The sequence below is a fragment of the Heloderma suspectum genome, chromosome 3 (assembly GCF_057233095.1).
Source record: "Heloderma suspectum isolate Gila_16-S chromosome 3, 16-S_ref, whole genome shotgun sequence".
Lineage (NCBI taxonomy): Eukaryota > Metazoa > Chordata > Lepidosauria > Squamata > Helodermatidae > Heloderma > Heloderma suspectum.
Window position 1 is genome coordinate 259,970,580 of NC_139460.1, and position 14,556 is coordinate 259,985,135.

Sequence of the window (14,556 nt, forward strand, 5' to 3'; positions counted from 1 at the left end):
AAGAAATAGATACACACACACACATGCACACGTGTGTGTGTGTGTGTGTAGAGAGAGGGGGGCTGTGACACACTGTTTTTTGTTGAAAGACTGTAATACTCATCATTATAACAATAGATAATGTAGCCAAGATATTTTAATACGGGTAGGTAATCTATTTTTGTAGTATATGTGGCAGTTTAGCAAAATAACTAGGTTTCTCAAATTTAATCATAGATCAAATATTGTGGAAACAATACAGTGTATTCTAATGTTCTATTACTATTGATTTTTAAAAAAACCTGCAGATCACTACTATTTTTATAAATTATGGAGTGCGTAGGCCCATACACACGCACGCACGCGCACACACGCTCACGCATATGTGAAATTGATATATATGAAATGGATATATACAAAACTTTCCTCCAGCCAGAAGGTATTATGTGATACTGATCTATAACATAAATAATGAAAAGGCAGAATGGAGATGCTGCTGGAAGAGATGGGAGAGGCTGATCAATAGTTCGGTCCTGGGAAGGAAATGCTTCTGCTGTGTTAGATTCTGCCTTTCCTGGGGTCTCCAGTCTGTAGATGGGGGTCTGCACTGTTAGACGTGTATTAAACGGAAAATGTGAATCGCTGTAAATGGCCGTTTACAGTTTAGTGGCAGGTCCATTGAAAGAAACACCCCAAGAATCCAGTGCCTTTTCAGAGCAGCCTCCGGATTCCCCGCTCCCTTTCATTCGAACAATGACGGCAATAGTATTTCAATTTTCATTTAAACAGTGAAATCGGAGCTTCATCAATAGAGTTCTCATTATCTTATGTTTGGAGAAGGATACGATATCCTCCGAGTTCGCATCTTACCTATCTCTTGGGGGGCCGCAAAGTTCAAACTAATGACTGTTTGGAGAATCGCAAACAAGATAGATGGGCAGATAAACATCGGGACAATTTACAGAGCAATCCTATACATAGTACTCTACTCCGAAACAAGCCCCATTGAGTACAATGGGAATTGCTTCTAGGCTACGATCCCAATACACCGCTAAGTGGGAAGAAGTCCCACCGAAATCAGTGGCGTTTTCTTGTGCTAGCAGTTAGAATCGTTTCCCAACAGAACGCGCCCAGGATCCCGCGTGTAGAGGCCTGAAATCCTGTTTGCGTTCAACGCTGAACTCCCCGCCCCGATTTCAATGGGACTTTGATGTTGTTGCTCGTCAACAGCGGAGAAAAACAGTCAATAGGAACGGAAACTGGAGACAAACGGGAATCAGGATATTTCGCTGGAGCAGTGGAGAATGGCAGGAGAAGCAATGCCCGTAAGGATTAGGATTCATTGCTGATGATCCAACCAACCGTATTGTCTTTATCTATATATTTTATGTATAAATTGCATTTCCCTGCAATCTCTCTTTTCCGCTCTCCCGTAGTCCAGACGCGGCTAGAATAATTTACTTACAGCCAGGCTCTTGTGATCCTCTGAACGCATCAGTTCCCTCCAGACGTGGTCTGTGCCTAAATCACCCCCCTCCCCATCTGATTTTAAAAAATATATTATTTTGGACGAGAGTATTTTCAGAATCTCAGTTTGTTGTTCAGAGATCGTCCCTGCAACAGAGGCCTACCTCTGCCTTTCTCCCTCACCCCTCCGCTGAAGGTCTATGCTGGGAGGGACCCCCCCCCCCGAAAATTACTGGCGTGAAGGTTAAGACCTGGTGTGTAGATGAGTTAACGATAACAGTGATAAAAAATCCCTAACATTTGGATTGTCTGATAAGATTCCCAGTTTCTCTACCGGAATGCTTCTTTACTCAGAAGTAAACTCCACTACGTTCAATGGCATTTATTCCCAGGAAAGAGTGGATAGGATTGCGCCTAAATAACAGTTAAAGGCATCATAAATAAAGGTATTTTGAAGAACGTCTGTGTTCTTAAAATGGATCTGCTGCCGCTAAACTATTACTGAACATTCAGATATCCTAGGACAACGGGGTGGGGGTGGGGGTGCGGGAATACGATTACCCAAATCAAATTCGCTCAGGGATCCCCCTTCCCCCCCATTGCCCCAATTAAAGCTTTCTGGTAGAACTTATATATTTGGCTACAGTTAACAGCCATACTGCCACTGTAAACACTGGGGCTTTGGGGAAAACAAAAGGAGATAAGGTACCTTAGTGTCCCATTAAACAGAATGTTGCCCGAAGGTCGAACCAGAGGCAAAACTCAAGCTGTGTGTATTTTCTCCCCATAAGCTACTCTTAAATCGTCCTTTTCATTTTCCTTGTAGATAATTCTAGTGTAAAATCTTCTTTGGTTACAAAGATTTAGGAAAATAACTTCCTTATGAGCAACGATTGCGAATAGGAGTAAGCCAGACTAGCGCCTTTTTTCTTTCTTACCAAAAGGTACCCATATAATATTAGCCATAAGAAAAAAACAATCCAGAATCTCTATTAGGCCAATACCTTTGTTAAGCCAGCCAACATAACACTAAATAGGGTGCAAGTTCTGGAGAACTTTGGGTTGTCCTAATAAAGATATTGCCCTAATAGTTTGGAATTGCTTCTTAGAGTCACAGCTCTGTTTTCTATTTTCTTTTTTTACCTTTCTTCCTGCTAGGAAATCCCCGATTCAGAAGCACTCTGTTTTGCTATTCCATGACGTTGTTGAGCGTTCAAAAAGACTAATAGCGATTTCCAGCCACTAAGGCCTGCAAAGGAAGGGTTTGAAAATAGGCCAGATTGCATCAATTTAAAATTAAATCAGTCTGTAAATGGGAGTTCGAAAGACTGTCGAACAAGCCGGGAAAACTGGGCCCTGGTTTTTGGTCCCTCTTCAGTCGAACACCGCCACACACTGCCTCTTTTACTTAGTGATCGCCTGCTTGTACTGCTAATGCTTGTTATCAGCTTTTTCATTTAAACACGATCCTGACATCTCGTGTGTCGTGGTGGTGGTGGTGGTGTGTGTGACGCACGCACACACACACACACACACACACACGCACACACTTTCAAAATTTTGTTATGGCCAAGCAAGTGTGTTCTGTATTTCAGGAAGCATAAATTGTTGCAAACTGCATCCACTTCTATTAAGAAATACAACTATCCATGAAGAACGTAGAAGTTTGGAGAGGGAGAGGGAGAGATGCACCCTAATTCTATGGATATTTATTCAGAAAAGTCCCACTATGGCTGCAATCCGAGCCCACTGACTCGGGAGTAAGTTCCATTGATTTCAGTGGTCTTACTTCTGAGTAGACACAGATAGCCTCGGGCTCCACGGGTGTTTTAGGTTTAATTACAGCCTGACAGCGCAATCCTGTGCATGTTTATTCAGAAGTAAGTCCCAACATGTTAAATGGAGCTGACTTCCCCTAGTAAGCGTGTTTAGGTTTACAGCCTTAATAATGCACACCTTATCTCCTGCACCCCTTTCCTTTGAAGATATCGAGGAAAGCTTTACCACGCAGTCCTTCAAATCGTGTTTACTTCGAAATAGGTCCTGTTGGTTTCAGCGGGATCTACTTCCGGGTACGCGTGGTTAGACCGCTTGTTTTACTCTGGGTGATGCATTTCAGCGAAAAGAAACACAAATTGAACAGAAAATTACTTTGTCTGAAAGTCAGACTTGCATGAGTCTTCGCAGAATCAAAGCCTGCGACGGCACCAGAAATGGTAAAAGACTCATAACCTTGCAATTTTATATCCATAAATTGCTGCAATTGATTTGCGTTTTGTGACTTTCATTGCCCGTCCCCTAGGGGTGCTGCTTTATGTTAGCCTTTGGGCCAGTAAGACAACCCACCCGCTTAGTGTGTTGGAATCGTAACCGGTCTGCACAGTTAAGCAGGCATTTTATTAGTAAACAGCAACGCTATCCCCGCCCCCTGATCATCATTTTACCAGTCGCCTTGCCTTCAAAACAAGAAAGCAAACCTAAGTCGGTTCCCCCAGTTTTTTCTCCTTAGGAGGGCTTGCGGGTGGCGGTGAGAGAACCCTGAACCCTGAGCAAAGCGAATGGGCATTTACCAAATCAGCGTGTGGCCCCAGCGAAAGTCAGTCAGTCAACCGGAGGTTCTTTGTGGGAATATCTTTCTCATCCGTGGTTCCCCCATCTGGTAAAAGGGATCGAGATACTGGGTGACATGCTCCAGAGATTGCAAAGACCTCTGTAAAACTGCCCTACAAGCCATTCCTAAAAGTTTTTGATACTGAAAAACCAATTCCCGGGCAAGCATCGGCTCAGGGACACCCTCGTTTACTAGGGACTTGCTCCTAGATACACATACATGCTTAGGATTGTGCTACAAGCCTATGCCTTGCCCGTCGCCGACACTATTTTTGATAGATGGATTTGCGGATTTGAGCGAAAAACAAAGTAGACCGCACAAGCTTGAAGTCTGTCCCGCTCCCCAATATGCCCGCCCCCTCTTGCTCCTTCCCCATCCCCCTAGGAGTTCACGGGTTAGGGCTGAAGCCATGTCAGTGTCCATGGGGGGCTTCGGTCTCGTTGAGAGTTTACTTGATCCATTTTGTTTTGCAAATGTGTCCTTATTTACCCAGAGACTCTGGGAGTGGGCAAGCTGGTGAATAGTAGGATGCAAATAAACAAACAAACAAACAAACAAATAAATGGCGCAATCGTATCCACGTTTAGACGGAAAAATGTTCCACAACTCCCAGCATTCCCTAGCCAGCCATGGTTGCTGGGGAATGGTGGGAGCTGTAGGACTTTTTTCTTTCTAAACGTGCATACGATTGCGCCCTTAACTTAAAACAAACAAACAAACAAACAAACAAAAAACCACGAGAGACTGTACAAATCAGGATTCCGCTCTTCAGACCTAGAACAGCGTGGAGGTGTTACCCCTTTCCCCGGTTTATTTCCCGAAGAGAGGGGTTGGGGATGGTGGCTTGATGGCCGGCCTTGAGCCTTGGAGGGGAGATTGCGCCTGTGACTGAGACCCCCGTCCTCTCCTCTCCTCTCCTCTCCTCCCCCCACCCCGCCCAGCCTCGTTCTCTCGACTGTCCGTGTGTCTGTCTGTCTGTCTGTCCTCTGCCGACGCTTGTGGCGCCCCCGCCTGATCATGTCGCCGCTTGCTTCTTTACCCCCCACTCCCCGCTCGCCCTGTCTCCCCTCCAGTGGCCCTCTCACCGTTCACTGTAACACGCCGTATAGGTCACCCCTACCAGAACCGGACGCCCCCCAAGAAGAAGAAACCCCGGACCTCCTTCACCCGCCTGCAGATCTGCGAGCTGGAGAAGCGCTTCCACCGGCAGAAGTACCTGGCCTCGGCCGAGCGGGCGGCGCTGGCCAAGGCCCTGAAAATGACCGACGCCCAAGTCAAGACCTGGTTCCAGAACAGGAGGACAAAGTGGAGGTGAGCGCCGGCAAGGCCGCGTGTGTGTGCACGGAGCAGGGCGCAATCCTACGCGTGTTTAGACGGATAAAACTCCTACAGCTCCCAGCACACCACAGCCAGGGGAATGTTGGGAGTTGTAGGACTTTTGTCTGTTGAAACATACATAGGATTGCGCCCTTAATTGATTCATGGGTACGATCAATCTTTTCAAGACGGACCAAAGTCAAATTTCCTCCTCTCTAAGCGGTGTGACGTTAGTCGTTGCGGCATCGGTGTAAGCAGTTGGCTCTGCTACGTGTCCTGATTCAAGCCAGGGGTTTAATATTTTCTCTCGGTTATAAAGGGTGTGCGTGTTACTTAGAGAATTGTTGATATTGTTAATAATGGTAGTAATAACGTTAATATCAAAATATAGTGTTGTGTATCCTGCACTACACGTTATAAAGTTTGACGGGGGGAGGGTCAGCCCCCCCCAAAGTTCAACAATTAAGGACACAATCGTATGGTGTTTAGACAGAAAAAAATCCTGCAACTCCCAGCATCCCCCAGCCAGCTAGACCAAAATCCTGCAACTCCTAGCATTCTCTACCTAGCTGTGCTGACTGAGGAATGCTGGGAGTTGCAGGACTTTTTCCTAAACATCCATAGGGTTGTGTCCGTCTGCTCCTTTCTAGAAGAAATCGTGTATGCCATCTGCTGCCCGCTTACCAGAATCTCAGTCCCCTTGAACTCAGTGGGGTTCGCTTCCCGGCCAGCTTCGAAATGAGGCTCGGGAGAGGCCACGGTGGTTCGTCTTCTTCTCGCCGTACCTTTTGTGTGTACTTTCGTCTGTGCTATCGGGGTGGGTGGGGGGGGGTCGCTTTGGCGGTTGTTTGAACCTGTCCCGTTTCCCAGGAAAGGTTGCCGGTCGGGACTAGAAGGCCTGCTGGGCTTGTGTCAAGTCATTCTTGGCGCCTGTGCGCGCTCGCGACAGTGGCGCCATCGTATTGATCCTCCCCTGTCTTTCCTACGCGATGAATGGGAGGGCTTTTGTCCCCGTTTAATGCACCTCTGTACACTAGCGTACGCCCATGCGGTTTGTTGAGTAGATGAGGATCCCGAGGCTCGAGTCACTCATCTGCTTATCTGTGCCTGAATAGTTTTTAATCCATCAAACAATCCGTGACCTATATCAATCTATATGTATATCATCGAGCATGTCTGTAACACCTATTTGTTAATGTGTTCTCTATCTATAGCAGGGCATTGTTTAAGTTATCTATTATCTCCACTTGCCTGCCTTCCCACCCGCTTCTCCACTAAATACGTTTTGTTCAATATAAACTTGTGCGGTTCCTCCTCTTTCTGGGCGTGGGAGTCTCCTCGCCTCCAGTTTGGAGATCCTCTTTTCTGGGTAGTTTCAGCCTCATCTTTACCTGTTTAAAAGCCTCTGTGACCTAAAGTATTACACATTTAAGGAGGGGGAAAAAATAAATGCTGCCTGCGGGTCATCCTATCTATGGATCATCCACGTGGGCGTTTATGACGACGCGGATACTGGGATGCGTTGGCCCCTGCGTGCCTTGTCAATCGTCACGTGCGTCACTCCTCCTTAGCTGCTGTCTACAATCGCCTTGCATTGCAAGCAGTGGAGGCTGGTGGCTCCGATTTCGGTGGGGCTGTGAATCCATTCTGGATTTCAGTCAGAACCAGCCAGAACGCTAAAGGAGCATTCAAGGTGCTGAACCTATTTTGGGGCTAGGGTTCAGCACCTTAGACAGCTCCTTTAGACTTCTGGCTGGTTCTGACTGAAACCCAGAGCGCATCTATAGCCCCACCGAAATCGGAGCCACCAGCCTCCACTGCCTGCAATGCATTCGAGGCCAGAAATGCCGGTGGCCTATTTTAAGCTTGCAAGGAGGAGGATCGAGGGGGGGGGGGATGGTGAAGGGAGTGCCCCTCCCCTCCCCCCCGCCCAAGTCCCCGGTCCGCTGCGCCCGATGGAGTAGGCGGCGGTCTTTCGCCTTGCTTTCAGAAAGCACGCGAGCGTTTGGGGTCGTGGCGGAAGGAAGGGTCAGGTTGGTCGCCATAGCGGCGGCAGAAACAAACCCAGAAGAACCTTTGTATTGAGTGGGCCCCAAGGTGGACGGGACATCCGGCCTTAGGAAGTGAGCGAAGGTTTTCGGAGGCCTCGCGAACTCTCCTGGGGAGCTTCTTCGCCAATCTTTGTCGGCCAGAACAGAACACAGCCAAGGCGGCACAGCCGATCCAGGGATGTTCTGCAGCTTGGGTCTTCTTCGCCTGTAATGTCGGTGCAGAAAGAGAACTGTCTGGTTTTTCTCACGGATGTGGGAAATTCTCTCTGACGGAGCGTTAGGTTTCCTTTAACCCGGCGGCGCCCTGCAGATGTTTTGGACTACAAGCCCCACCACCCCCAGACAGTATTGGCCGGGATGACTGGGGGATGATGGGCTTGTAATCCGACGCTCCCGGAGGCTACCGGACTGGGGAAGGCTCGCATTCAATCCTGTCCCACGCAAGGAAAGGAAAGACATCGCCGCTGGGTATGTGGGAGGGGGAGAGGAACTCATCAGCCACGAGCCACAGACTTCAGTCCTATGGATAGCGCCCTGTCTACGCTTTACCTGAGAGTCAGTCTTATTGACTGGAGTGCGCCTTTCTTCCGACTCCGAGTCGACATGCTAGGGTGTTGCACTGTTGCACATGCTAGGGTGTTGCACTGTTAAGCGCCTAGACGTCAGGGGCAAGAGAACATTGTTAGGACTAATCCGGAGTAAGTGGTTTGCCGACAAGGAAGCGTTACATGGCTCTCAGAGGCCCCCTGAGAAACGAGAACTGAATTCTAGTCTCTTAAAATAATAATCCAGTTTCTAGTTCTGATATAAGAAGCTGTTATTATAAAGAGTTTCTCAAAGAGAAGTTACAAACACGTTCCACGTGGTCACGTGTTAATACCCTTCTTGAAACTGACTAAACTTTAGGGACGCAAACAAGTTTAAACACGTGTTCCTAGGATGCCCACTTGAAACCTTACTAATACTATATACGCGTTTAAAACTCAAAAAAGGTGCTTTGTGAGGTTTCCTGGTCTTAAGACAGTAGAATAGACAGTAAACTTTGCTTTTATTGCTAATATAAAAAGAGAAGAATCATCATTCCCCAAGCAGAATTATAGACCAGTATTACAGATCTCCCTGTGGTATTCCATTCTTTTTGAGGTGCTGAGTTCTCAAAGCAGAAAGGAAATTTCGGTCCTCAGACCCATTCACGAAAGATACCTTCGAATGCTTGGAATCGGGGTTGAAGATCCCCAAATCAATCACCGTGATGGGGGAGGAGAATGATAAACAGTTTAAACTTTAATATCCTTGTTCCTAAGGCTTTTCTTACATCAAAGTAGATTTGAAGTGTTTTCTCGAAATGAAGGGAGGTGGGGGGACGGGGACTTTTGGAATTTTGCAGTTCCAGCAAGGAAGCGGAAATCTTACATCCACAAAGTGAGCCATTATGATTAGCCCTGAAATGGGGTTAAACCAATCATGGTGAAAAAGGGAACTAAGTCATGACTTGGATTTATATTCATGTCCCCACTTAAATGGAAACCGATTCTTAAAATAAACACCCTTGTTAGACACGTACACACACGCACAGATTATTTTAAAACGATTCGGTTTCTTGCAATTGAAACTGTTTTAGGGAGAACAAATCCATCTCCGTTTAGACTCCTTGTGAGCATGCTGTGTGTTTTCATGCAACTTGATTCACCTACCGGCCTATCCACTTTCTAGTAAACGCAAGCATAGATAGATGTTCCTAGCTGCTGCAGTGCCCCCCCCCCACACACACACACGCAAATCACAGTCTGATTGAGAAGACTGTCCAACTTTTTACAGCCCAATGCAGCGCCATGTGGCCTTGCACTGTTGCGGAATGCCAGCCCCTGCGATACGGTAAAATTGAGAAGGGATCCTTCCTCCTTGTATTTGTGCCAGTTCTACCCCCTCCTTCCACGCCTAATTTTAAAAGGCTAGAGAGGCCATGATTTGGCTAAAATTAGTCAGGGGTGGGGTTTATGAATTCCATTAAGCCTCCCTAAGTCCCCCCTCCCAATTGAGTAGTGGTTAAATCAATGTTCCAGGATTTGATTGTTAGATTTAAAAGTAAAAATAAGCATTTTAGACTTTCCTAGTAATCATTGGGTTGGATCGGGTAGCCTCCAGGTGTGTTAGGCATGTTTAGAGTAGACTCATTTAAATCAATGAGACTTAAGATAGTTATGGCTATCTTAAGTCCAATTGATTTCAGTGGGTCTACCCTAAGCATAGCTAGGTCCGAGTCCAGCCAAGTCAGTATGTGCCAGACTATGTGTGTACCAAATTTTAGCTTTCTCTGTGTCTTGGAAGTAGGTTAACTACATGGGGGCATGGTTCTTTCCCCCTGTTTCTAGGGGAAGATTTACTCATAATCAGAGTGTCCTGGCCTATGTGTGTGTGTGAGAGAAAGAGACTATATATCCTTTTCTTCACTTAGAACAAGAAAAATGCTCACTGCAGTGTAACTTCCTTTTCATTGGCATCAATAGGATGAAAAATACAAGTTTTCTGTTCGTTTGATTGCCTTATTGGTGGTGGTGGTGTTTTTTTTTTAAAAAAAAAAAAACAATTGTAAGCTGCCTTAAGAACTGATGTAGTTCCAATGTGCCCCAGAAATCCAATTAAGGCTGCAATGATATGCCCACTTACCTAGGAGTAAGCCTCGCTGAACTCAATGGGACTTATTTCTGAGTAATCACATAGCATTGTGCGCTGTAAGTAATTCATATTGGGTATAATTAGTGATACAGGACAGAGCAGGTATTGACATCTAGTTTTTCTTTTAAAAGTTCAGTGGGATTTATTCTGAATTTTAGAGTTAGTTTCACATGAAAATATATGCTCTTCAGGCATGCATTTTGAACAGTAATCCACTTTAGGGTGGATATGATAGTCTATATGTGATATGCTATAGTTAATTCAAATCACAGGGCCCAAATTTATTAAGGGTGCAAACCTATGCATGTTTAGACAGAAAGAAAGTTTTCCAACTACCAGCATTCCCCAGACAGCATAGCTTATTAGAATATTAGGAATTATAGGACTTTTTTTCTGTCTAAACATGCATAGGATGTGCCTTAAGTTATTTTTATTTATACCCCACTTTTCTCAGAAATATACATCAAAATGACTTAGAACAAAACAAGAACTTCCCAAATTAATCCAAGACCAATAGCATAAATCAAATTGCAATTCACATTACAAATTGCAAATTTGGAAAGGGGGACTAAAACCAACCAAGAAAACCCAGCAATAGAATCAAACCAGCCAATAAGAAAACACCAAATAGGTTCAACAGACCTCAGAAAGAGCCAGGTTTTAACTTGGTGCCTGAAGGGCCAACATGTTGGAGCCTGATGTGCCTTTCTGGGGAGGGCATTTCATTAGGTTGGTGTCACAACCAAAAAGGCCCTACTCCTACTAGCCTAAGTTCAGGCAGCCAGTGGAAGTCATGAAGGAGTACATACAGGAGGAAGCAGTGCTTAAGGTGCTCAGCTCACAAGCCGCTGTCTGGAGATAACTGGAGTTGTAGTCTAACACATCTGAAAGGGAGGGGTTGGAGAAAGGCTTCTATGCATGTTTACTCCAACGTAATTCCCAGTGTGTCCAAATGGGTCTCACTCCCTAGTAATTGTGTGTGCAGATTGCAACCAAAGAAAAGTAAAGGTAATGCAGGAGGAACTAACAACATTACTTCTGGAATTAACATTCCATTATCTTATACTGTATATAAAGTAGCTTTGGCTATTGGGAGGTATAGAAACGTAATTAATTAATTATAATTCCAGTTTTCAAAGCCAGGAAACGGCAACCTACTTCACAGAACCAGCTTTTTTGCTTCAACTGAAAAAAAGATCCAGGGGTGGCAAATTATTCCTCGGGTAAAGTTTCGGATGCACCCATTTAACTCTCTCCTCTGGAGGCACCCAAGTATAGAAAGCGAAAACACATCCAATAAAAAAGGACGGCAACATCCAACAAAGATAATAGCGTAATTTAAAGTGGAATACATTCCTCAAATAATACTTTCGGCTAAAGAAAGTGTGTGTGTGTGTGGAGGGTATATAAGAGAATTTTTATCAGCCTGAGGATATCCGTACCTGGGGGGGGGGGTGTTGGGGGGGGCGGCGGGATAAATTGTGTTCATCTCTTGATTGCAGGCGGCGCATTTGCCATTTCCCCCCCGGAGCAGTAAATGCGTTGTCTGTGGTATTTAGCGGGGAGGTGGAGAAACCGCTCAACAGTCCTCCCTTTGGATTGTATCCAGTGTTAGTCCTACTTAAAGTAGACCCTTTGAAATGAATGGGACTGGAGTTGGACTGACATTGGGTGCAAGCAACCCTTGAAGTTCGTTCGGTAGCAGCTCCAAAATGCCACCTGTGTCGATAAGATCTGCCATACAATTTTACTGGGCCAGGCAGATTGATTGAGTTATTAGAAGTTGGACAGTCGAGGATGAGATGAATGAAGGGACTCCAGTCAAAGGTCCAGCGCGATTCTGTGCCCGCTTACTCGGAAGCCCACCCGGGGCCCACTCCCAGTTGTGCACAGAACTGTAGCCTTGCGGCGAGATCCTGTCCATGCTTACTCTGAAGAAAGCCTCAGTGGAATTTACGCCCAGCCAAAGAATGGGGCTTGTAAAATCTCACTTATTTCACTGGGAGTGAGGCCGCAATCTTATACACCCTTACCTGGGAGTAAACCCCATTGAACGCAATAGTACTCCTGAGCAGACTAACTTTTGCTGGATTGTGCTTCAGCCGGGGCAAGGATCGCTTTTTCTTAATGACCACATTTTCGCTAGTCCCAGTGCGGCCTGGATGGGACTCCTCCCGTGAGACATTTCATATTGGTACTAGGAAGGACTGCAAGAATTTGCATATTTGCAATTAAGGCGCAGGCGGTTCTGTAAAAAAGCTGTAACTAAGCTGTTGGCGTTCCAGTTCCGTTGCGATCTTGAAACAAATTGGACTAGGACACGTGGCCGGGTTGCTTCTTCCTTCCTTGGGCCTGGGCTGTGTGCTTCTCGCTTTCTTTGACGAATTACTCCTTTTGCCCGCCAAGTGGTGTTGCTAACTGAGAAAAATGCCCCGGACCGAAATTAATAATCTATTTTCACTAATTATAAACAACGACCTAAAAGGGGGGGCGGGCGGGTAGGTTGCCTTTGTATACTAATTCAAAACAATATTAAATATGTATCAGGAGGAAATTTGTGGTGGAAGGAAAACTAGTGCATTATTCATGCAATTCTTTCTTTTAGTCGGAGAATGATTGGAAGACCCCTTTAGAATCCTCCCCCACCCCCAACACACACACACACACACACACACACGTTTGTAGGTACACATGCACAAAACACAATCTAGCCAAAGTTCAGCACTTTTAGATTATAGTCCTATACACACCTTCCAGTAAGTATCAGTGAACATGATGGGGCTTAAGAACACAATCCTATATGTGTCTCATCCGAAATAAATCCCATTGAGTTCAGTGGGTCTTACTCCCAGGTAAGTGGTCATAGGATTGCCACTTAAGGCACATTGATTTCTATAGGTGAATGAAGGAGTGCCTAAATGTATCCCACTGAAATCAGTGGGATTGCCAAGGGCCTGCTGTGGAGTTAGCAGGGAGCATTCCTTTGCCTCCCTCTTCCTTGTGTGGGGCTGATTTCCATTAAACAATTCCTGGACTTTATTATTTTCTTTATTAATTATTTTAACGGGTGTCTTCAAGCCAACTCAGAGCTCCTTCACTATGTTACCTCCACCAGATGGAACACAACAGAAGCAGAGCTAAATGATGCAGGCAATAATATAATTAAATGCAGCTCAGTAATTACAGGACCAGCATCAGAGGTGTGTGTGTTTTAAATGGATAGCTCTTGGGCAAAGTAGGAAGTGAGCCTCTGAATGTATTATTAAAGAGTAGCTTTGGATGATGCATAAAAAACTGCTCCTCCTTGCACATCCATTACTTCAATGGCAATAATATGTTTTACAGAAGCCTTCCCTCCAGATGTTTTGGACTACAACTCCAATCATCCCTAGCCATGGTGACTGGGGCTGATGAGAAATGTTGTCTAAAACATCTGGAGGGCACTTCATTGGGGAAGGCTGTTTTAATAGATGATGTCAGTCAGTCCTCACTTATAGGGCAATTAGACTGTAGTAAATAGATAATACTTATATTTGGGGCAGAATCTAGCCAAAGTTAAGCAGTTCTAAGGGCCTACTGATTTCACTGACAAGAGTAATGCCTGTGCTTACTTGGGAATAAGGTCCTCTACTCAGCAGGATTGGGCTGCATAGCTTTCCATTAACATTAGTGGGATTTAAACATGCTCGTAGCTGTGCCTGTATCATGAACATTTGAATTTAAATATAATGCCCCATCTTAAAGAACATCCATAGGAAGCACCTTTGAACTCAGCACGACTTACTTTTTCTGAGTAAAATGTGTTTTCAGATTGGGTGTAATTTAAAATGCAATATAAGTGCTAGTCATAAATCATGGCAACTGCTAGCTCCTCAGTATAATGAGAGTAAAATAATCCTCCAAAATGAGGCCATGATATACTACATCGCTCTTTCCCCCATCCCAAATCTTCCTGAAGACCTTCAGGTTTCCAGAGCAGAGCTAGTAATTTTCTTGTGAAGAAGCTAAAATGTGCACCTTTCACTTCCACACTTGTAGACAGAAGTAACCACAAATCTTGTAGGGCTGGTGGGATCACTGAAGCTAAACCAACAGCGCAGTCAGTAACTGTTTTATATCATTACTGAAACTCTAATGGTTTATGAGCTGCAGCACTGTTTTTGAGGAGATCAATACCAATACAGATAATAAAAAGGGATCTTCCACAGTTTTATTACAAACTGATTTCCCCAACAATTTATTACCAAGTGAGAGAGAAGAGGAGGGAGTTGACAGATTGATAGACAATAAATCAGCTAGCCTCCTAATCCCAATCAGAGTGGGTTGATAAAAAGATGGAGGAGAGAGTCTGAGATGTGTGTGTATGTGTGTGTCTAGATTTTGACTGAAGATGAATGAGCAGTGGGTGTGGATCTGGTATGGCTTTTCAATCTACCATCCTACTTCTGACCTCAA

The 14,556-nt window shown here is 45.1% G+C and overlaps 1 protein-coding gene across 3 annotated transcripts in view; it reads left to right on the forward strand.

The window, feature by feature from the left end:
* TLX1 (T cell leukemia homeobox 1) overlaps positions 1 to 14,556 on the forward strand; it is a 70,249-nt gene that overhangs the window by 48,661 nt on the left and 7,032 nt on the right. For 2 of the 3 annotated variants that reach the window (XM_084846494.1, XM_084846492.1), the window contains exon 2: positions 5,131 to 5,368. In XM_084846494.1, coding sequence (XP_084702620.1) covers positions 5,131 to 5,368 — 238 coding nt within the window. The remainder of the gene's footprint in view (positions 1 to 5,130; positions 5,369 to 14,556) is intronic. The other variant, XM_084846493.1, reaches the window with a different exon arrangement.